Consider the following 24356-nt stretch of genomic DNA (forward strand, 5'->3'; position numbering starts at 1 on the left):
TCGATGGAAGAAGAACAATGGTAGCCAAGCTGTAGGGTCGTTCCAAGCAGAATTTCCCCAAAAATGACCAAATGACCATCGAAGTCTCCAGTAAAGTCTTTGAAGGAAACAGGGTGTAGGGATGATCACTTCTGAATGGAACACACCCCATCATTCAGATGAGTTGAAAAGATAAAGCAGCGTGAGCCAGAACTGCCTGAAATCTTTGTCGAATTTCACCAAACCCTTGCATAGATACTGTAGGAGCCTACTGTATTTGTTAAACTCATCAATATTTAAAGTGTTTGATGAAGTTAAAGTATTTCATAATTTATTATGGTCCCTGTAAATATCTGCATTTTGTATGCATAATTTGTAGCATTTACACTGAGTTTACATTATGTATAACAAATGATAAAATGGTACTGTCTCTTTAAGAACAGTGGCTGTTCAGCGAACGTGTTTCGGTTGATTGGTTTCTTTACCACATTTGCGCTGTGTGTTTGAATTAATATGACTGTAAATAACAGAACTGGTATTAAAAGAGACTTAAATCAATGAAAATAGATTGCATTGATCTCAACTTTAAAAGATAATTGGATCAGGGGGCCCTAAAAGAAAATTGGCCCAGGGGACCTTGCTAGTCATAAATCCGCTCCTTGGACGGTGCGACTACATTTTATTATAGGTCGCACTGGTGCGACTTCAGTGCTGCCCAATTTTCTCTCGCTCTCCTCTTATAATCTGTCGTTTTCTGTAAAGCAATATCAACCGGAAAACGCGTGTCCTTGGCGGGCGCATTGCACAGCTTGTTGAATTTCAGCTGTGCGCAACTTTACAGCACATGAAACGTTAATTCCTGTCATTCCTGTGAAAATATATTGAAGATCTTTCCCTTAATTGTGCATATACATGATGATTTTATTGACCGTGTAGTATACAGAAAGCAATACACCAGTGGACTCCTACTGTAGGCGGGTAGACCGAAGGAGAGTAGTTTAGTTACAATATGTTAATAACATGTTGATCTGGCAGTGATAATTCCAAATTAATAGTCGTGCGTCATTCTCTCTCTTCCATGCCCTTTTGCACCCTCGCTGAGCCGAGCTGCCTAGTTCGGCTATACATATTCGGCAAGCTCCTATCACCAACATCCACGCGTTTGCATTAAATATGATACTGGATCATTTCACGTGCACACCTTGCTTTTGACAATGTAAAAAAGTGTCTGTTATCAGATCTGTTGGAGTCGCAGTTTTTGTTCAGATTATCGGCCAAAATTTTCAGCAGAGTCCCGGGCATTTTAGAAATCCCTGCAGGGATTTTAAATAAAAGTCTGTACAGAGATATACATTTTGTTAAACAGTAGTGATATAAGACTTTGATTTAAGACCTCTAAGTCATTCATTCAATACAGATATTAATTTCCCATTAAACTCACTCAACTCACAGCCAGGTACATTTTACAATCTCTTAATGCACGCCCACACCCATCTGTGACTATGTTTCAAATGTATTTAATTTTATCAACCACAAGATGTCACTGTGGCCTCCAAGCTCCATTCTGGAGCACTCTGAGCTCGACTGCTATGCCTCAGAGATAAAGCACGCCCCCTTCATTACCATACAGACAAAGAAATGTAGAAATATATAAATATGGATATAAAATATATGGAAATATATACATGAATAAATAAATAAATGTAGAAATAAATAATTAAGGGAATAAATAAATGTGGAAATAAATGAATACAATTATACATAAGGAAATAAAAGTATAAATGCTTATGCATATCATATTTTAACATTTATTTATGTATTTATATGTATACTTTTTTCATTTTTCTACATTTATTTGAAAATATATTTATATATGTATTTATTTTTAATAACGGCAGTCCTCGTCCTCCATAGTTAAAGAATATTTGAGATACATTAAATGTTTAGAATGGACGAACATATGAAACAGGTTTCCTTAAGCAGGCGGGGCTTAGTAGCCCGGAAGTTGTCTATAATTGGTAAGGCACAATGGGTCTAGCAGTACATTTCCTGTTTCGATTTATCACTCTGTATTCTGAATTCAGTGGTTAATACATTTCCTCAGTGACCTTTTTCATATGTAAATTATTGCCCAGGCCCCTGCTGAAGCACCATATATATAATTTAAAAATAAATAAATAAATAAATAAATAAATAAATAAATTAAAAAAGCGCTATCACGTGGTATCTGTTACGTTCCTCCGCGGTGGTAGCATAAACCAATCGGAGTTGTTTGTGATTTCTGGAGAAGGGTTATTTCTTATTAAATATATAAGGCAAAGACGGATTTAAAAAAAAATTCTCAAGCATCTCTAGATTGAACAGACTTAAACTATTACATTTTTTATTGTAAAAATGTTTGCATTAAGTCTAAAAAAAAAAAAAAAAAAAAAAAAAGTATTCGGCTTTCACAGCAGCGCAGCGCCCCTTTGAGGAAGACTAGTTAATTTCCAATTAAAAACAGTTATTTGTTGGGGATTTTAGCCACCTAAACTACAACGAGTCATCCTTAGTTTATAAAGGCCAATAGAACAAAGCAAGTCAATGTGATATGCAGTAATTTAATTAAAATAATATATTGATGGTTCTAGTCTAACATATCATGCAAATAATTACAGGTTTCTGCCAACAATTTCCTCAGGTGAATCTTACTAATAAATGTTACCTGCTCCATCATTTTGAGTAACTTTTTTTTTTTTTTTCAAACAGCTTTCTGAAAACACCCGTCTGCTATTGGTCAAGCAAACAGATAGTCCCGCCCCCAACTCATGCCATTGGTTGAGTCAATGTTATTGTGTGGGGCTGGACATGTCGCTCAAAAGATAGGTATTTTTATAGCCCTAGAGACAGTGTTTAGTTTTCAAGAACATTAACTTGCTGATTTCTTACTTATAGTTGTCTCTGCATGTTAAGCTGGGGTAGGAGAAAGTATTTCAACACCGAAAAAGCTTTAAATCAACATAAATTGAGTTAATTACAAAAATATTACCATAAACTATACTTACAATTGTACTTTTCAACATAAATATCATTTAAGATTTTTTTGCATTTCATGTCAATAAGTAGGTACAGTAGCTTACTGTAATGTAAAAACTCTCATCACTGCAAAGTGAAAAAATTAGGCTTCTTTATTATTTAAACTGCAAACAACATTTGTAAAGTACGACTGTAAGTATGCATCATTGTAGTATTGAGTATGCTATGACAAACCATTCCAGTAGTGTTGCTGTACATATCTTTATTGTACTATACAAATAACATTATGGCTTGATGAAGCCAGAACAGACTGATCCAAGTTGTAGCCACCTTTCGGCCAAGCAGACTGTGGAAAGTGTGCAATATCTGTGCAGCAAGCAGTGGTGTGGTACAAGGAAATGACACCTGGCGAACTCATCCAATCCAAAACTGAAAAACTTCTGGAAAATCAATTATTCATTAAAGCTCAAACCTTGAACCAAACCTTGCAAAAAAATAAATAAATATGTCAAGGGTGTGCAGAACCAGTGTTGGGTAATAAACTTTTCACAGCATATTCTTGAGTTGTTTAAGAGCAGGAGGTATTGCTTAACTTAATTTTGTGATAACAGAGCTATGATTTAAGCAGCACTTAATATGACGGGACACTGGTGAGGCCACAGAGCAATGGACAGGTGAGGAAATAATTTTATTCATTTTAAACATTGGAAGCTAGTCAAAAATGACTAAGAAAATGAGTCAAAAATATAACCTATAAATATCAAGACAAAATTAATCAATTCTATTGACCTCAGAACTGATTTGCAATAATATGCATTTACAACAGTTTGCTTGCTTACAATATATGAAATGCTGATGTAACTCATGGTTGGGGATATTATGTTTAGGTTAGGGTCAGGCTTTTAAAGTCAACACAGAAACAATGAAAACAGGTATTTCATATATAGTTCCTAGATAATAACACTGCATTTCTTTACTCTAATGGGACTAAGGACATTAGCACCCATATAAACCAACCATTACATAATGAGAAAAATAATTTCCTCCGCATTAAAGATAAATGTTACTATTTTTCCATGTACAGAACTGTTAGAAAACTTCGGTTTAAATCTTCATTTTGAATGTTAATATTTACAGACTACAACATACAAGTCAACGTCAAAACTTCCTTTACATTTTCCCTATAAGCATTCCAAAACATTGCCTTTATGTAGCCAAGTTTGTTGTATTTCTTGAGATATATGAAATAAGTTTGAGTCAGCCATCTGGTATAATAGTAAAAATTGGGGGGAAATTAAACCTGATGGATCTGTGTAGCATATTTACAGCTTTTTGTGTGTTTGGAAAGTGTCTGAAAACATAGTTTCAAAAACCAGCATAACAGAACACTTTAAAATACCAAATCCTATTAAATTCAGAACTTGAATTTCCTACTGTTTATCTATACATGGACATTTACGACAATTGGGGAACTGGTACAAAACAGACCATGCTTTCATACTGAAACACAACCAACACTGTATGAAAAAAATAATAATAGTTTTAATAACCGCAGCACTGTTTAAAAGTTGGGACTATCTTCCAATCGAATTGCATTTGTCTCAAGTGATTAAAGTTTGATTACTAGTCACTATTCTTCAAGCTTACAGGTGTGCAATGTTATCAAATTGTTACGTTTTATTTAAACACAATCTTTTGTTGGAATCTGTTATGGAATACTAACTTTAAAATTCAAATCTGTATAGTATGAACGCGTATGAACGTTGCCCATCATATAATGTTGTTGAATGACATTGTTGATTTTCAATACAAGTGAATGATCAGGGCTTGCAGCATGGTCTACGTCTGTTTTGTCTTGAATCAAAATTTATTCCATCGCAAGATGAGTCAGAATACACTCATTTTTAGTTTGAAAACAAACTTGTTCCTGGCCAACTCCAGCGAATCTGGTAAAACTTGATGGCTTCATATAGGATGTACTGAAAAATCTGCATGACAGTCCTCAAATAACTAGGTACTAAATGTAAAGGGAAGGAAAGAGAGGCAAGAAACATGTCAGAGTGCCACCGAACCAGTTTTGGCTAGACGACACTCTCTCGGTTGGTGGACACAAGAACCGCCCTGCGGCAGATCGGGCAGGTTGAGTTTTCTGAAAGCCAGCGGTCAATACAGTGCACATGGTACTCATGCGAGCAGGGCAACTTCCGCAACTTGTTGCCTTCGGCGTACTCCGTAATGCAGACACTGCAGGTTTTAAGCGCATCGCTCTCGCCAAAGTTTCGCGTGGAGAGGTTGTCGATCTGTTCTTTGGTGAGGCCTCTAGGCTGATCATCATCATCCTCATTTAGCAAGAAGAAGTGCGCAAGTCGTAGAAAGGGAAGAGATCCAGTCTCATCCAGGCTAATGGGTGCACGTGGTCTGGCTCTGTTTTCAAGAGGAGTTGCAGCGCCGGGCACTCCACCTTCCACTTCCATTTCCTCTGTCCGTGCCTCCAAACCATCCTGGTCAGAGCTTCCAGCTCCAGGAACAAAGGAATCTGCTTCAGAAGAAGCAGTTTCAGTAGAAGCATCAGGATTGCCCAGTGCATCCACAAGGTCTGCTGATGGGTTGTCTTCACGGCTCGACTCAGAGTAGTCCGAGTCCATAAAGTAGCTAAGTTCCCCGAAGCCAGTCATGATCTGCCGAATCATGGACTGCAGAGCCAGAGAAGTGGCTTCCCCAAGTCCGGTATCTGAGATCCTGCGAATAGGAATGCGGATGGTGCTGACGTACGTCCTCACTCCCGCCCGTTCAGAACGGGAGAAGGTCCGGCGGAAGCCCCCACGCTCAGTCTCATATAATAGAGTGTTGTTGGAGGTCTGCGACCGAGACCTTGTCCGGTTGGCAATGCTGTCTCTCTGACGGTACTCTCCAGGACGTACCCTACGTACCTGCAAGTCCAGCATTATGGTTGGAGGACGTCGACCTGAAGCTCCTGCTTCTCCAGCAGGTGCCTCTCTTTCCTGTGGTGCCTCGGGGGCTTCTGCTCCCGATTCTTGAGATTCAGCTTCTACGGTGCTCTGCCGAGACAAAAACAGTTGCCGAGTCCTTGAGCTTCCCTCCACCTCAGGAAGGGTCTCCGAATTGCGATTAGGTAGTCCATGCTGAGTAGGAGGAAGTCCATCCAATCTTTCGAGGTTGAGAGGTGAACGACCTCTTGCAGTGCGAGCCCTTGTCCGTCGCTGCTCTGGGCTTCTGCTGCGAGCCCTTATTTGACCCCTGCGTGGTTGCTCCACTGGAGGCAAGATTGGGGGAGTTGAAGCTGGGGGAGTTGAAGCTGGGGGAGTTGAAGCTGGCGGAGTTGAAGCTGGCGGAGTTGAAGCTGGCGGAGTTGAAGCTGGCGGAGTTGAAGCTGGCGGAGTTGAAGCTGGCGGAGTTGAAGCTGGCGGAGTTGGTGCCCTATTGTCCCTGTTTAAAGACAGGGTGCTGGGAACTTGTAGCTCTGGATCTACTATAACAGCCAACTCATCCAGCACTGGTTCCTCAACCACCTCTGCCATCTCCACAAGACTTTCAGGATCAGACATGGGGACATCTGGTTGTTCCTGGCCCCCTTCCAGTCTCTCGGTCTGCGTTTGCTGTTCAGCTAGGTTGCGATTGACATTGATCTCCAAGCTGAAGCGGAAATCTCCGCTGTTGGGATTGGTTTGGCTTACAGCCCGCCATGACTGGTTACCCCGGTAACCGCTCCTTGTTGTATTACCCGTCTGTCGTACTGTGTTAAGCCAGTCCAGAAGAGTCTCCCCACTGGGGTTTTCCTCAGTGCCCTCTGACTCTGTTGCTGTGAATAACAACAAAATTAGTTTAAAGAAATTATTAAAACAGGACAGAATAGAGCTGGTCAGGCTATAGTCCTGAAAAACCTAAAAGACAATTTGCATTTTCGAACCACTGGTTCCCTCAGGATTTTTATATAGGTATTTATGAGCAAAATAAGGTCTGTGGTTAAAATTACTTGAAGACTTTCAAATTTTGCTATACAAAAAATTAGTCATGTAATTTTTATATAATATACAGTTAGGATTATGGCTGTTAATCCATTTTATTATTAATTGCATTAAATAAATGAGGTGTCCATTAATTAATTAATCGCAATAATCCGCATACCAATATTTACTGAGAAAGGCCCCGAAATAACCACTATTTAGAATAATTCAAATAATTATAAATATAATATATAAGCCTAATAAATATTATAATTCAAATACATTACATAATATTGTAGCAACAGACAAGTAAAGCATTTAGAAAAAAAAAAAAAAAAAAAAAATATATATATATATATATATATATATATATATATATATATATATATATATATATATATATATATATATATATATATATATATATATATATATATATATATATATTGTTTGTTCCATATCATTGAACATAACCTTATTTTTGGCCTGATTCCCTCTGCTCTATTTTTAATTGTTGGTCCATATACTCATGTGTCAGATGGACGCTTTTGGAGCTTATTATTTTGGTCTCACTAGTTTTCAGTGCCTCGAGTCATGTGTTTTTAGGAAGCTGTGTCAAGTTAAATGTAGATTGAAACTTTGAAAAATGTACATACAGTTCAGAGGCGTGATTGTTTGCGTGAATTTTTTAATGTGTTATTTTTCACATAATTAAATCTCACTAAATTAATGCATTAAATCGTTAGCCCTAGTTAGGATCAATTACTGGACTGCATTTATGCCTGTAAAACGTTTGTGTAAAGAAACCATTTACAAATATTGTTTTAAGTTTATTTTTGATTTCTTATATCTGCTCTGTCGAGATCTGAAATCATCTCATTATTTGGCTGCTGAGGGCAGTAAATTCAATAAAAATGGCATTTCTTATTTCCAAATATTTCTTTCATAAAAGAGCAAAATATTCATTAATAGAACCCTTAAGAAACCGGAATGGTTAAATTATTGTACAAACACCAACCCTACTCATAAATCCAAAACTACCATTCTAAAAACCCATATGAAATTACCAAAGGAAGCCATTGCAAATGGCTTTACAGGTTGGCCTATAAATTGACACCTAGGCTGTACAGCTCTATTTACATTTATTCATTTGGCAGACGCTTTTATCCAAAGCGACTTACAAGCTCTATAACAAAGAAAACACCTGGATGATATGGGCTCTTTACAAACAGGAAAATATCCAGTCAACTTACCACTTGGCCCTTCACTCCTCTCCTCAGTGGTGCCACTGCTCGGCGGCTCAGGGCCATCCTTGACTTGCCGAAGACGACTCAACAGTTCGTCTGCTGTAATTTCACCTGACAAAGAAATATGAGTTAGAAATGTGTTCACACCAGATGCCATAGAAAGGATAAAAAAGACTTGTGTAATGTCATTAAGCAGATTTTTATAAATGCATTGAGCGCTGTGTTCAATTACAGACAATACTTTTATTACATTCAATGTTTCTCCAGTGGGACCTTTTTCAATTGGTTTAAATTGGAGATTTAAATAAAGAATCAACAAGACTCAAATCTTTTTATTAAGAAATAAATGGCTTACACAACAAAGAAAACAACCTGATTAATCCGATACTGATACTACACGTTTACAAATAACAACTGAATGCAGCAAAATGCTGTATATCCGACTTTCGACTTGTATAGTGAAAATACGATATTTCCAGCATAATGCCAGTAGTCCAGAACTCATTAAAAAGATTAATTCAAATTTGTGAAAATATCTAACACATATACACTTTACCTGCCTCTTTATCTAAGAACATCAATTTTCCTGCCTTTTTTGGGTCAGCTGACTACCTGAATGTACTGAATGATCAGGTTATCCCATCAATGGATTTTTTCTTCCCTAACGGTACAGGCATATTCCAGGACAACAATGCCAAGATTCATCGGGCTCAAATTGTGAAAGAATGGTTCAGGGAGCATGAGGAATCATTTTCACACATGAATTGGCCACCACAGATTCCTGACCTTAACCCCATTGAAAGTCTTTGGGATGTGCTGGAGAAGAGTTTACGGAGTGGTTCGACTCTCCCGTCGTCAATACAAGATCTCGGCTAAAAGTTAATGCAACTATAATCAGGAATAATTGTTGTGACACTGCATAAGGTTGTCGAAAAATGCCACGACGAATGTGCACCATAATCAAAGCTAAAGGCGGTCCAACAAAATATTAGAGTATGAGACTTTTTTTTTGGCCAAGACAAAAAAAGGTTGACACTGACAAGGTGTTTCTTAGTGTCATTTCTTAAGACAAAGTCGGATATGCAGAATTTCACTTTAAAATTGTATTTACAAGTTTAAAACTAAATAAATGATGTCTTTATACAGTAGCTGTCCAGAAAGACTTCTCATAAAAAACAGCAACAGGACAGTACTGAAAACCACCAGACTTACCAGGACAAGAAATGTCCATTCAATGCCATCTTCTGGAAGGGTGCATGGCTAAAGGATGCTCCAAAATAGCATTCCTTTCCACTGTCCTGGGACAGAAATGGATTGGGTGTCTTCATAAGTTTGTGCTTCTTTGAAAATAAAATGTAAAGCTAAATAGGAATATCTGTGCTTACAAAAAGACTTGGTACCCAATTTCAAGATCAACAAATGGATGCTACAATATGTTCTGGAGATAAAATTGTAGACACATGAAGCTCTCAAATATCATTAATGCTTGCACTCAATTTAAAACAAATTGTCGCACTCTCATGACACAAGTGATAACCAATGATGACTGAAATCACTGACGTCAAAAACTTGGCATGAGGCATCTTGAGGAGCCACGTTTAAATATGTACAAGTGTGAATACGATTTAAGAGGTACAATCGAGAGCAAACTTTTCCCAGATTAACGAACACAAAGGTTTCACTTGGCTTCAGACTGTAAGACCCGGAATATATGGCTACATGGTACTTTAAGAAGTCTGACAGATGGGGTCACCAGTTACTTTTGTTCTATTGAAAAGAGCAGCTCAGAAGTTCTGCCAAACAATTCGTTTTGTGTTTCATGAAAGAAAGGCCCCGTTTCCACCTAGTATTACGATGTGTCTCCGGTGAACCAATCGCATGTGGTCCGGTGAGACACATAGCAGTTTACACCTAGTCGCTTAAATGAGTCTCCTGTGACGACTTGTGTTTGGATTTGGACGGGAGGGTCTCTGATTTCATGACGACATACATCAATCACTATGTCAGTGTGCTACTGCATGATAATTATCCGCAAAAAAGTCATAAAAGAGAATGCGTGAAATTGAAATTTAATCTAAGCACAAACGCAACATTTTGAGCAGAATTCTCCATTTTAGTGGAGTACCTGTATTAACCAAGTAAGTATAGCTGCAGGCCGGAAACCTCCAAATTGGGGCGGAATCAACAAAAGAGTGCTGGGTTACTCCAAAAGGGGGTTGCGCCAACTCCAAAAGGGTTAAGGTTAGGAAAAGGGTTAGGTTAGGAGCTCCCTATATATTTAATGCCGATTTGGAGCTCACGCCCCCTTTTGGACCAGTGGTTTAATCAATGTCTTTTTCTGAAGCAATCCAGTTGGTTTTGGGTGAGAAGAGACCTGCACATGCATCAAGCACTAGGGAGTGTAATCAAGCTTGAAATCATGATCATGTCTAGAGACTGCAATGACTAGATGTACAATGTAAGAGGAGTTATATTTTGGTCTGGTTTCACACAAAATCGATTGGATTGCTTTAGAAGACATTGTTTAAATATCTGGAGTCTTATAGATTACTTTTATGCTGCTTTTAGGATCTTCAAAGTTTTGGACACCTTCATTTGCATTGTATGGACCTACAGAGAGGACATGTTCTTCTAAAAATCTTAAGTTTGTGTTTTGGGTGAACTATCCCTTTAACACCAGGCATAAACCACAATCTGTCCCAACTGGACATTTGTGATCACCCAAGATGTATGTTCATACTAAGTGTGAACAGGGCCTAAAATGCTCAATAGTTCATCCTTCTGCTACCAACTGAATTCTGATTGGTGGCCCATGAGAGAAATATAAAAAAGTATGCACAAAAGTGTCAGCTCAGTCATAACTCACTACACTGGAAAAAAAAATGTATTCATTTATTTAAAAAACTAAAAAAAAAAAAAAAACTAAATCGTGGTTACAGTTACTTACAACAGAAGTGTATGGGAAGAGTCCATAATTGTTAAAATACAAGCTTTTTAAAAGAAAAGCCACAAGACAAACATTATACAAGTTTGATAAAATCTCTGTTCTACATGACTTTAATGTGATAATCACTTTCAGAACTTACCAGCATTTTGTCAGTCATGGCAACAAAGTTGTCATATTGGATGTAAATTCACACCGGAAGGGGTAGCAAGCGATTTTATCACTCTAAAATCGTGTTAATATGGATATCATTATCTTGTGGCTATAATTTTGAAACAGTGTGTATTTTAGCATTCTTGGACTGGCCCCATTCACTCTGACGGTAAGTGCCTTAAGGCACAGATTGTAACTCAGCAACAAAAAAAAAGAAACGTCCTCTCACTTTCAACTGCTTTTATTTTCAGCAAACTTGAACATGTGTAAATATTTGTATGAACATAAAAAGATTCAACAACTAAGACACAAACTGAACAAGTCTCACAGACATGTGAGTAACAGAAATGGAATAATGTGTCCCTGAACAAAGGGGGGTCAAAATCAAAAGTAACAGTCAGTATCTGGTGTGGCCACCAGCTGCATTTAGTACTGCAGTGCATCTCCTCCTCATGGACTGCACCAGATTTACCAGTTCTTGCTGTGAGATGTTACCCCACTCTTCCACCAAGGCACTTGCAAGTTCCCGGACATTTCTGGGGGGAATGGCCCTAGCCCTCACCCTCCAATCCAACAGGTCCCAGAAGTGCTCAATGGGATTAAGATCCTGGCTCTTCACTGGCCATGGCAGAACACTGACATTCCTGTCTAGCAGGAAATCATGCACAGAACGAGCAGTATGGCTGGTGGCATTGTCTTGCTGGAGACTAATGTCAGGATGAGCCTGCAGGAAGGGTATCACATGAGGCAGAAGGATGTCTTCCTTGTAATGCACAGCATTGAGATTGCCTGCAATGACAACAAGCTTAGTCCGATGATGCTGTGACACACCACCCCAGACCACGAGGGACCCTCCACCTCCAAATCGATCCCGCTCCACAGTACAGGCCTCAGCGTGACGCTCATTCCTTCGACCATCACCCCTGGTGAGACAAAACTGCGACTCATCAGTGAAGAGCACTTTTTCCCAGTCCTGTCTGGTCCAGCGAAGGTGGGTTTGTGCCCATAGGTGACGTTGTTGCCGGTGATGTCTGGTAAGGACCTGCCTTACAACAGGCCTACAAGCCCTCATTCCAGCCTCTCTCAGCCTATTGCGGACAGTGTGAGCACTGATGGAGGGATTGTGTGTTCCTGGTGTAACTCGGGCAGTTGTTGTTGCCATCCTGTTCCTATCCTGCAGGTGTGATATTCGGATGTACCGATCCTGTGCAGGTGTTGTTACACGTGGTCTGCCACTGCGAGAACGATCAGCTGTCCTTCCTGTAGCGCTGTCTTAGGCGTCTCACAGTACGGACATTGCAATTTATTGCCCTCGCCACATCTGCAGTCCTCATGCCTCCATGCAGCATGCCTAATGCACGTTCACGCAGATGAGCAGGGACCCTGGGCATATTTCTTTTGGTGTTTTTCAGGGTCACTAGAAAGGTCTCTTTACTGTCCTAAGTTTTTATAACTGTGACCTTATTCACCTACCGTCTGTAAGCTGTTAGTGTCTTAACAACCGTTTCACAGGTGCATGTTCATTATTTGTTTATGGTTCATTGAACAAGCATGGAAAACATTGTTTAAATCACTTTACAATAAAGATCTGTAAAGTTATTTGGATTTTGACAAAATTATCTTTAAAATACAGTGTCCTGAAAAAGGGATGTTTCTATTTTTGCTGAGTTTACTTCCAACGAAATCGAAGACCGAAAGGGTGCGACGTCATTTAGAATAAAATCTGGCCAAAAAAAGATGGTGTTTTTTCATTTTTAATTTTTTTTACCCGGCTTCTTTACTGCCATTGGTCAACGTCATAGGTAGGTGTAACCTGAAGCTTCACCTACCTTGAGGCTGACAGCTGATTTTGTTTATGTTGTTCAGTCAGTCAAAATCAGTCAATGTGAACACACCAGTGTGCAGAGTTATTAGCGAGCTGGTGTCCTCATATTTAAATGTACTTCTAAACGCCTCCCACAGCGGTGTGGCAGGTGTCTGAATGTTCGCAAACAGTATACTGTTGCTCGGCTGTTTAGAACTTCTTTTTACCCCTGAAAGAAGAACGAACAACTTCTGTGGAAGTATATCGGGGCCTTTATACTGGCGTCACACTAGCAGATTCCAAACAACTAGATTTTGGTTGAGGTTGTCACACTTGGGGATTGTTTTGCTGAGATATTGCTCTCTTCAGTCAGAGGTTGCTGACAAAAAATGGTGGAGGGAAGACAGACAATGAGCGTGTTTACATGCACGTATTTACACTGATTATGTGTAATCAGCGACAACGTGTGTGGTCATGTAAACGCAATAAACGGCGTTCCTTTATCGGTGTAAGGTCATAAACGGCGTAAGAATAAACCGTCAACACGGGTAACTTTTTGCCCATTACGCCGATTTTGCTTTTTATGTAAGCACCTTAACCGGCGTTCTTACTGGCCTCCTCACGGTTTGACGTCAAAAGCAAAGAATAACGCGATTATTTCAAATTTCATGTAAACGCGGATTTCTCGCCTTATCCAATTTTTTAAATAAGCTGATTTTAGAGAGTAATCAGCATATTGGTGTGCATGTAAACGGGCTCATTGACTCGGATCTCTCTCTCTCTCTCTGATTAAGTGTCAAGTGGAGCTCGCAAAAATAACAAAAGGAGTACAATGAACATGTAAACAAACAGTTGTAATAGAGTGATTTAGCATGTGATTCATGGAGTAACTTTACCTTGTGAAAGTGTGTGATTGTGTATTTATCCCCGAGGCTTGCCGTAGAACGTGCATGTCCATATGCAGCTTTCAGTGAATAAAGAAATTACTTTCCTTAAAAACAGACTATAGTGCCTCCACTTTCTGATTTCATTTGCCATTTTAGTGTAAAAGAACCCCAGGAAATCCCAGGAAAAACGCTTGGTGACAGAATCACTATGGATTGCAGTCTGCATTTGTGATGATATGCAGCTGAGTGCGATCGCTGATGAAAATAATGTTCAGATTAGCTTGACGTCTTGTCAGTTCTTCAGTAATTTCAGCAGCTCATTGGTCATTTGATGAGAACGATTTTTTTTCAACAGTTTTGAAGTGCTTTTCCAGGTGCTGAAACCATTAAATCAGCAGGGAGTCCCGACGGTCAATAGATTAACCGATTAATCGGATTAGTTTTAAAAATCAATATTTATATATATATATATAAAGTGTTATTGAAATAAATATCCCAAGTTCTCCCTTCAAGTTGTAATATTCATTATGCTCTATAACACTCAATAATGGTTTTGTAACTAATTGGAATGTTTTAGAACACCTTTTATTAATTAATTTCAAGTAAACTCAGTTGTGAATATGTATCTTTGCACGAATTTAACATTATGGCTCACGCTATGTTTGCTGTTTTGTGCAGTGAGCTCATCTCAACTTATTTCTTGAATATTTATTTGTTGCCACATTGAAGTGCTGCGCTTAGCGTCCGTATATCCCTTTGAAACACGCCTGTTTGGGGTCAAATTAACATAACAGAGCTCTAGTCGCACGTAATTATTTTTGGTCGCATTTGCAACCATTTTATTCGCAGTCTGGAGCCCTGCACAAATGCTTTCGATTGAGCTTAACTTCCACTGAACCTGGAATATTTCTTTAAGGAATATTTAAAGCTACAGAAAGGAAGAAATTGCACTGTGAAATAAGTCAGTGACCCAAAATATCACATGCCAGCCTGAATATTAGAATAGAATTTCTTAAAGAGACAGTTCTGGTTTTTAGCATGTGTTCAACAAATCAATATAACAGTACAAATTATGCAATTAAACAATAAACATGTAACAAAAAATAATATATGCGATATAATATCATATTTATTGATTGAATATATGGATTTGTTCATTTTTAACAAGCTAAAATGTGACCAAAATGATGAAAAACTAATAAAATATTATAAGTAAAATGAATATTTCCGTAGTTTTCCTAGTTAGAAGATCCGCTGTATAATTAACTGCATTAGCTGGGAGAGAATTTCTTTCATATGTATGCAAAAGGGACATTATATCTAAACTGTACCCATATCACTGTTTCCCCTATATGCATTTTGCGCGACGAGGATTGCGAAACCCTTTTGAATGCAGTACAGAATTGTCTGTGGCAAAACTCCAAATGTTTCGGTGATGAAACTACTTTAAAATAAACAGCCTCAACATTCAAAATGACATCAACAAAGAAAACAGGAGAAAACAAATTAAAGGCTTTTCAATTCTCAGATCACAAACATTTGCATGGATTTACTGCAGTAACACTGACTGTACTGTATTAAATATGGTAATTGTGGCAGAAAAAGTTTCTAAATGTATTAAGACTGCTGTTTTTCCATTACAAAAATGCCATAGTTCTTTATATAGAAACCATAGTTACTAATCATGGTAGTGAGGAGCCATGCATGCTTTTATGGTTACCATGAACTATTACAAATATCATTGTTAAAACTACGGATACTTTGGAAGAACTATGGTACATCTGCATAATTATTATGGACCAAGCTATCAGTTTTCCCTCTGTATAAAATCTGTACTCTTGTAATGCTCTCTGATTGTAAGTGGTTTTGTTTGCCTTCAAAAATCCCAAGAGATGACTGCAGTTTAATCAGTATATAGGAGCCTAATGAAAGGAATCTGTAAAGGAGAACTTATAAAAATGAGGTGTTCATTTTTTTCCAAAGATGTTACTGTTGTTAATATCATCATTTATATCTGCATCCCAGCCTCAAAATCAATGCTGTACTGTCAAATGTGCATTTCAATGCCCATAACATAATATTATTTGCAATTGCATGGGTGCTACCAAAGCAGGTGCTGATGCCAGATTTCCAACCGGCCCTTAGAGAGCACAAATCCTGATGTAGCCCAGGCTGAAACTGAGTTTGACACCCCTGTTTTAAGCAATTCCTCCACAAACACGCGTTAATACGGGTGCGGCTTTGCGGACTTGTGGACGAGCACACAACAGCACGGCTGCTGAAAAAAGTCCTAGGGTAAACTGCATATGAATCGATATAGAATCGAAATCAGAATTAAATCGAATAGGGAAATCTGTATCAATACCCAGCCCTACTGACTATAATTTTGCTCTAATAAGCCACCTTATAAGCAAGCAAGAGCCATGTTTCTTGATGCTGACTGAAACCCAACAGTAGACATGTGATGGTATTCAGTAAAGGGGTGGTCACAGTAGGCTTTGAGCATGCACATTTTTTTCAGAGAATGCAACGGACCAGGATTTGATGTCAGGCAGGAGAGCTTCTGGTTTTAGTAAACACCTTCAGATGTTTTTGAATGGAAGTGAATGCAGTGTGACCACCCCTTAATACAGCATATCATGGTAATTAACATGCACTTTGTTATCGTGGGCACTTTAAAATACCATAAATGATTCTAGATTACCTTTTAGGCAAATTGATTAGATTTTTCTGATTACACAGTAGATATTCCCCCCATCAACGAATCACAATTGCCGCACAAATGCTGCACAAATGACACATGCGCACTCTGATGTAAACAAAAGAAACATGGACGAGAAGCATGGCTGAAGGAATGCAGCCGACCCTGTTTTTGCCATCTAATAGGGATAAGTCGGAAGTGTGGAAGTATTTTGTGTTCTATAAAAATGTAGAGGGATTGCTGTTTAGAGATGGCTTCCCTTTGTGTAAAAAATGTGGCAAAAAAGTGGCAGCTAAACATTAGAACATTCAACATGTTTGCTCATCAGCGGGACAATCATCCCGTGCAGTTCAGCGAGATATAGGTAAGTTGTGACAGTTCTGCTCATTTTTCCAAACTGAGACACAACACTCTAAGAGACAACTAGCTAAGTGACAACTAAGACAACAAAGAGAGTGAACTGTTGTTGCCATTTGTAGATAATGTGTAGCTTGCTTTCAAGTGGCCAAAAAGTAGTTCGCTAAAACTTCACTAGCTACACAGTAATGTTTGCGTCTTGTTGTAACAACTACAATACAGTTGTAATCAGCTACTACTAAGTCCTGTAATAATAATAATGGAAATGAGGCACAATGATGACTTCAATGTTAAGTTCAAGTTAGAACCCCACACAATCGTACACTGCCATAAAGTGTGAGTGAACTTGTAGTTATGAAATTTGTAGTTGCCTAGCTATATATCAGCAACTGGCTTGCTATCTAGAAAAAACATGCATACTACTGTTGCAGCCTAGTAGCTGGCTTGATAAAATTAGTCTTGCCTTACATTAACATTAGCCTGAACAGGGGGGCCTGGGTAGCTCAGTGGTAAAATACGCAGGCTACCACCCCTGGAGGGCATGCTGAGTGACTCCAGCCAGGTCTCCTAAGCAACCAAATTGGCCCGGTTGCTAGGGAGGGTAGAGTCACATGGGGTAAACTCCTCGTGGTCGCTATAATGTGGTTCGTTCTCGGTGGGGCAAATGGTGAGTTGAGCGTGGTTGCCTCGGTGGATAGCGTGAAGCCTCCACACGCGCTATGTCTCCGTGGCAACACGCTCAACAAGCCAAGTGATAAGATGCGCGGGTTGACGTCTCAAACGCGGAGGCAACTGAGCTTCGTCCTCCGCCACCCGGACTGAGGCGAATCACTACGCGACCACGAGGACTTAAAAAAAAAAAAAAAAAAAGCACATTGGGAATTGGGCATTCCAAATTTTGGAAAAAAATCCAAAAAAATTAAAAAACTTTAGCCTGAACAAGACAAGTTGTAGGTCTGTAAAGATCTGTAATGATCAGTGGCCCTGTGGCATAACAACCATTTAAATATTAAAGGCTGATTTATACTTCTGCATTGAACTTGTGCTGTAGGTAACCCCCGTAGCCTGACTTGTACCTCTTCTGCGCATAGCGTCCATGGAGACCACAACAGCTGTGATTGGTGCACTTTGTAACCAGAGACCGCCACACAGGATGATAACGATATCTAAGGTAGCGTCGCATTTTATCTAGATTATTTAAATATCTATGCATCATATCACACTGTATTTGGACTCGGGACCATCAAAGCAATTGTCTCAATTGGAATAATGTGCTGTTTTTTTATTCTGTTTGTGATTCATGAAGTGAAACGCAACAAAAGATATCGGTTTACAGCTTATAAACTCTAAAAGCTTTACTATCAGGGCTTTTACTTCGTATTAATTTGATATGCAAGTGAAATAATAGGTGTTGTATTCTACTCTCATGAGAACTTTCCAATCTGCACAATGATTTGACCGTATGTTTGACAGTAGAGTGCACATTAAATCATATTTCATAAGTTATGGAAATGGAAAACTTCTAATTTGTCAGCAAATTAAAAAGCACCTGGTAAGAGTTGGTTATATTGCCAATATGCATTGTAAAGTCTTTAAAAAGACACCCATTTAGTGTTCGCCAAGCGAGGTATAGTTATTAATTTGATGATTTCTTTTTCAGCACAGAACGTCAAAAGAATGCCAAAGTATGTATTTATTATTATTTAAGTGACTCAAGAGCAAGCAAACAGTATTATTAGTTTATTTGCTCCCTGCAATACAGGCAACATGTATAATAAATAATACGTTCCTACATTTCAACATGTTCACATACTTTCAACTCATAATGCTCCAACAATTTAAAAAATACTTTTAAATCTAAATTACATTACTTCTGTTTATTTATGAATGTATAATTAGCATTTTGGCTGTATAGTTGCAGAACGACGCAGACATTAACAAAAATATAAATGCAAACCAGTGCATTGGCCACTATGCGGAGCCTACGCCATAGGTTCAATGCAGAAGTATAAATCAGCCTTAAGACATCAACATAAAGTTATATTTGGCTATGGTGTTGATGGTAGTTTTTTAAACATTCTGGGATCTGTTCATTTAAAAGGCCAGTTAGGTACTGAAAATGTAATTAAACTTGTTTGTAAGAGAACAACAATAAAGTTTATCGTTCAACCCGTTTTTGTAATGTAATTCAATATCGTGATATTACGTATACAGTGATAAAAGCTTCAGCAATTATCGTGAAAATTTGATACCGTCACATGCCTACCCAACAGCTACTACAATGAGCCATGTAAGACCACACTGAGAAAATGAAGTGAAGTGCTCTTTTAACATTTTCCTTACTTCCATTATTAATTGCTCACAAGCTAAACATGAATTCAATACCATTTACACCTAAACTGAAAAAAATAATTGTTATACCAAATGTGACGGACAAAAAAAGCCTCTAGAGAACACTTTTGCCATTAGTCTCAAAGCATAATGTTAATACTCAAACAGAAAAAGGTTTTACCAGGGGTGCCAAGCAGATTGTTGTCTCTCATGAGCCTGTAGTCCTCCTCACTTAGATTGTTGACAAACTGGTAGAAGGCCTCCTCTCGGGCCAGACGATCCAGCTGTCTCCTGCGCTGTATTTCCGACTGATCACTGCCAACTTGATCTGCATTATCCTGACCCTCCATCACTACTCCGATTCACTACGAACTGTACACAAGAGTAGAAAACATAGCAGTTTCAATCAAAACACTCACATACAGACAAACAGTTATGGCAGGTCCATGGATGCCATTAGAGGTAGACCGATGTATCAGTTTTACCGATTAATCGGTGCCGATAGTTGCTTTTTGCAACTATTGTTATCAGCAAAAATCTATGGCAATAGTTGCAGATAGTTTTTTCATCATTTCGTCATTTGAAAATAAGAGTCCCCGTTGTGTTTCAGGCTTGTTTATACTTAAAGTCCTGTGCTATGCACCAAATTTTCTGGTTATGTTTTGGATTTTGGTTGAACAATAAACTGCATCTGGGATATTATTCATTTAAGACTCTTTGTCTGTGCACGTCATAGTAAGGAAAGAACAAGACACTTTTTTGACAATTCAAATCAATTTTAAAAACTATCAGCCTTTCCCACCATCTTAGTTATCGGTATGGGCAAAATCCACTATCGGTCGACCACTAGTAGCCATAACTGCACCACCATGGCACTACCACAGAACTTTACGATGATAGATGGATGAATGGTACACATTGTATTATTAGAAGCACCATTATGTATGAATATGGTAATCATTCAGTACAATAGCACATGTATTATGATAAATGTTGCATTGTAATGCCATCATGGTACTGCTACAGTACTTTTTGTAAGGACAGACAGATAGATACACTGGCGGCCAAAAGTTTGGAATAATGTACAGATTTTGCTATTACGGAAAGAAATTGGCACTTTTATTCACCACAGTGGCATTCAGCTGATCACTATGACATTAATAACATGAAAAATTACTATTACAATTTGAAAAAAATGTCAGAACTTCTTAAACTACTTCAAAGAGTTCTCATTAAAAAATCCTCCACGTGCAGCAATGACAGCTTTGCAGATCCTTGTTATTCTAGCTGTCAGTTTGTCCAGATACTCAGGTGACATTTCACCCCACACTTCCTGTAGCACTTGCCATAGATGTGACTGTCTTGTCGAGCACTTCTCACGCACCTTACAGTCTAGCTGATCCCACAAAAGCTCAATGGGGTTAAGATCCATAACACTCTTTTCCAATGATCTGTTGTCCAATGTCTGTGTTTCTTTGTCCACTCTAACCTTTTCTTTTTGTATTTCTGTTTCAAAAGTGGCTTTTTCTTTGCAATTCTTCCCATAAAGCCTGCACCCCTGAGTCTTCTCTTTACTGTTGTACATGAAACTGGTGTTGAGCGGGTAGAATTCAATGAAGCTGTCAGCTGAGGACATGTGAGGCGTCTATTTCTCAAACTAGAGACTCTGATGTACTTATCCTCTTGTTTAGTTGTACATCTGGTCTTCCACATCTCTTTCTGTCCTTGTTAGAGCCAGTTGTCCTTTGTCTTTTAAGACTGTAGTGTACACCTTTGTATGAAATCTTCAGTTTTTTGGCCATTTCAAGCATTGTATAGCCTTCACTCCTCAAAACAAAGATTGATGAGTTTCTAGAGAAAGCTATTTCTTTTTTGCCATTTTTGACCTAATATTGACCTGAAGACATGCCAGTCTATTGCATACTGGGGCAACTCAAAAACAAACACAAAGACAATGTTAAGCTTCATTTAATGAACCAAATAGCTTTCAACTGTGTTTGATATAATGGCAAGTGATTTTCTAGAACCAAATTAGCAATTTAACATGATTACTCAAGGATAAGGTGTTGGAGTGATGACTGCTGTCTAGATTTGATCAAAAATGACTTTTTTCAAATAGTGATGGTGCTGTTTTTTACATCAGTAATGTCCTGACTATACTTTGTGATCAGTGTAATGCCACTTTGGTGAATTAAAGTACCAATTTCTTTCCGAAACAGCCAAATCTGTACATTATTCTAAAGGTAGGTATGTAGGTAGGTAGATAGACTGATTTACATGTCACTAGCCGGCTTAATAAACAGTTTATAACCTAAAAATCATCGCTGATTTTCTTTATTCAATGGAACAACATCGTAAAATCTGAGATAAACTGTGATCAGATATAATGAGCCCACAACCGTAACAGAGACAGAAAACAAAATGGCATCAGCGAAGCTAACAGGCTAACGGCTACACCTAAAGAGTTTGAGAAAAACAACCTTTATATGTGCCCTTGATAGTGCACATAATGAACAAAGTAAACGCCACATTATATTAAATATTTCTTGAATGTGCCACAACATTAAAGCAATATTACATCAACAGTGTATTTCGCAATATGTGACGGCAAACCTCTCGCAACCGTGAACTGAAGCAAAGGATGAAGGCTAACGCTAGCTTTAGCATGAGCTCCAGTTAGCACGCAAGTCCCATAGAGAAACAATGGGCATGCTAACGCTAAGCTAACGTTAGCAAGGATATGAGATAAAAACAGCAAACAGAAAGACAGCATTAAATCAATTCGACGATCAGGTGAAATACTAAGAAACACACAAAAATACCTTATTATATGTGTCTATGTTTTCGCTTATTTAGTCACAGTTTTGTGTGCGTCTTTTAGAAGTTTTTCTGTGATGATCTTGACAGCTATTCAGGAGTTCATTTTTGCAAGCGTCTCTTCAACAGCGAATCTGTTTCCGGTGTGAGGGATTGTGGACAAACGGAACACAACCTAAAAGTCCTGATTTAAGGAAGACGTCCTCTGCTGTGGATTTGATATAATGATATACTTCAATGGCCATGAGTTATAAAGTATATATATATATGATACAATTATTAATATTAATGTATTAGTTCCACATACAAATGGAAGTACAGAGATTTTTGTTGATGAGTATGCTTTTCACCATATTTTTAAAGGTGCACTCAGTAATTTTTTCTTCATTAAAAAAGTTTAACTCCTAAAGACGTGTTGATTTTGCAATATATGTATAAAATCATGAGCACTTTCATTAAATAGAAGACTCCAGTCATATCAGTAACCTTATAAAAGCTGTTTTATTCTACATGGAAAGGGTCCACACATGGGGGCTGCCATATTAGATTCACACGACCAGCCAAAAACTACTCGCTTAATCTCAGTAACTGTCCTGTTATTGGACAAGTTCACTCATTGATTAAAGTAATCATGGCTGACTGTGAATACTAAATTTCTGCAATGGGATCTGAAAACTTTTGATTTTAAATGATCTGCATCCACGCCGCTAGGTGTCAGTGTAAGTCCAAGATGACAAAGACAAAAGTTACTGAGTGCACCATTCACAATAGTTTACTGTAAAAAGTACATGTATTCTCTTGTTAAACATAATATAATTTTTTTTACCATTAATTACATGGTAAAATCATACTTTTGATATTATTTTTACTGTAAAATGACATGTATTTTCTTGTTAATGTTTTATAACTTTTTACCGTTTACTGTAGCCTATGTTAAAGTAATAGTTTTTATTGTAGAATTTTTACATTATTTTTCCGTTACAATTACAGATTTTGGTTTTTTTTACAATGTATAATATTGATAGATAAGTGGCCCCTTTTCCATTTTTTTATTATATTGTATATATTTATATATTATTTATTATTATAATATATATATATATATATATATTGTTATTGTATTGTATTGTATTTATATTTTATTCTTTGCATAATTTAAACCATAAATTTGTTGAATAAAGGTGTTCATTGACCAAAAATAGTTTTTGGAGTAACAAATAGCTCAGCTCTATTATTTGGTAGAAAGATTTGTGCTTAAAACTAACAGGCTTATTGTCTTATGTGTTTTTTTTTTTTTACCTTGAATTTACATAGATTGTTATAAGAAATGCTAAATTTCAGCTAAATTTCAATTTGGGGTGTTTAAAGTACATTAACAAGAGAAATAATAATTTTTCTTAAATATATATATATATATATATACATATATATATATATATATATATATATATATATATATATATATATATATATAATTGTATTTGTTTTTTTTTATTATTATTTGTTTTTGTTTTTTTCAGATTGCTGTGGATTTGTTGAACTGAACACCTGATTCACGTCAAGTACCTGTTTTATGTGTGTTCCCCCAGCTAGTGAAGCTGCTAACAACAAAATATTTACTTTAACTTGCATGTTTCTCTTTTCTAAACATATTGTTTGAGCATTGTTGGAGGGAGCCTGAGATTTAAGATTTTCATTGCCAATGACTGCTTCACTGTAATCATTGTGCACATGACTGATAAAGCACTTAAGTAATTATGATACACTATATTGCCAAAAGTATTCACTCACCCATCCAAATAATTGAATTCAGGTGTTCCAATCACTTCCATGGCCACAGGTGTATAAAATGAAGCACCTAGGCATGCAGACTGCTTCTACAAACATTTGTGAAAGAATGGTCCGCTCTCAGGAGCTCAGTGAATTCCAGCGTGGTACTGTGATAGGATGCCACCTGTGCAACAAGTCCAGTCGTGAAATTTCCTTGCTACTAAATATTCCACAGTCAACTGTCAGTGGTATTATAACAAAGTGGAAGCGATTGGGAATGACAGCATCTCAGCCACGAAGTGGTAGGCCATGTAAAATGACAGAGCGGGGTCAGCGGATGCTGAGGTGCATAGTGCGCAGAGGTCACCAACTTTCTGCAGAGTCAA

General features: G+C 37.8%; 1 protein-coding gene across 1 annotated transcript; it reads right to left on the reverse strand.

Moving 5' to 3' along the window:
• Window positions 1-3239: 3239 nt before the first annotated feature.
• rlim (ring finger protein, LIM domain interacting) lies at window positions 3240-22340 on the reverse strand. Its single transcript, XM_051649443.1, has 4 exons — window positions 22206-22340; window positions 19565-19755; window positions 8213-8317; window positions 3240-6814 (listed from the first exon to the last, which is right to left on the reverse strand). Exons 2-4 carry the CDS (start codon window positions 19731-19733, stop codon window positions 5076-5078), a joined length of 2013 nt encoding a protein of 670 aa, XP_051505403.1. The 5' UTR covers window positions 19734-19755; window positions 22206-22340; the 3' UTR covers window positions 3240-5075.
• Window positions 22341-24356: the final 2016 nt, after the last annotated feature.

Source organism: Myxocyprinus asiaticus, chromosome 22 (assembly GCF_019703515.2).
Source record: "Myxocyprinus asiaticus isolate MX2 ecotype Aquarium Trade chromosome 22, UBuf_Myxa_2, whole genome shotgun sequence".
In the NCBI taxonomy this organism is placed as follows: domain Eukaryota; kingdom Metazoa; phylum Chordata; class Actinopteri; order Cypriniformes; family Catostomidae; genus Myxocyprinus; species Myxocyprinus asiaticus.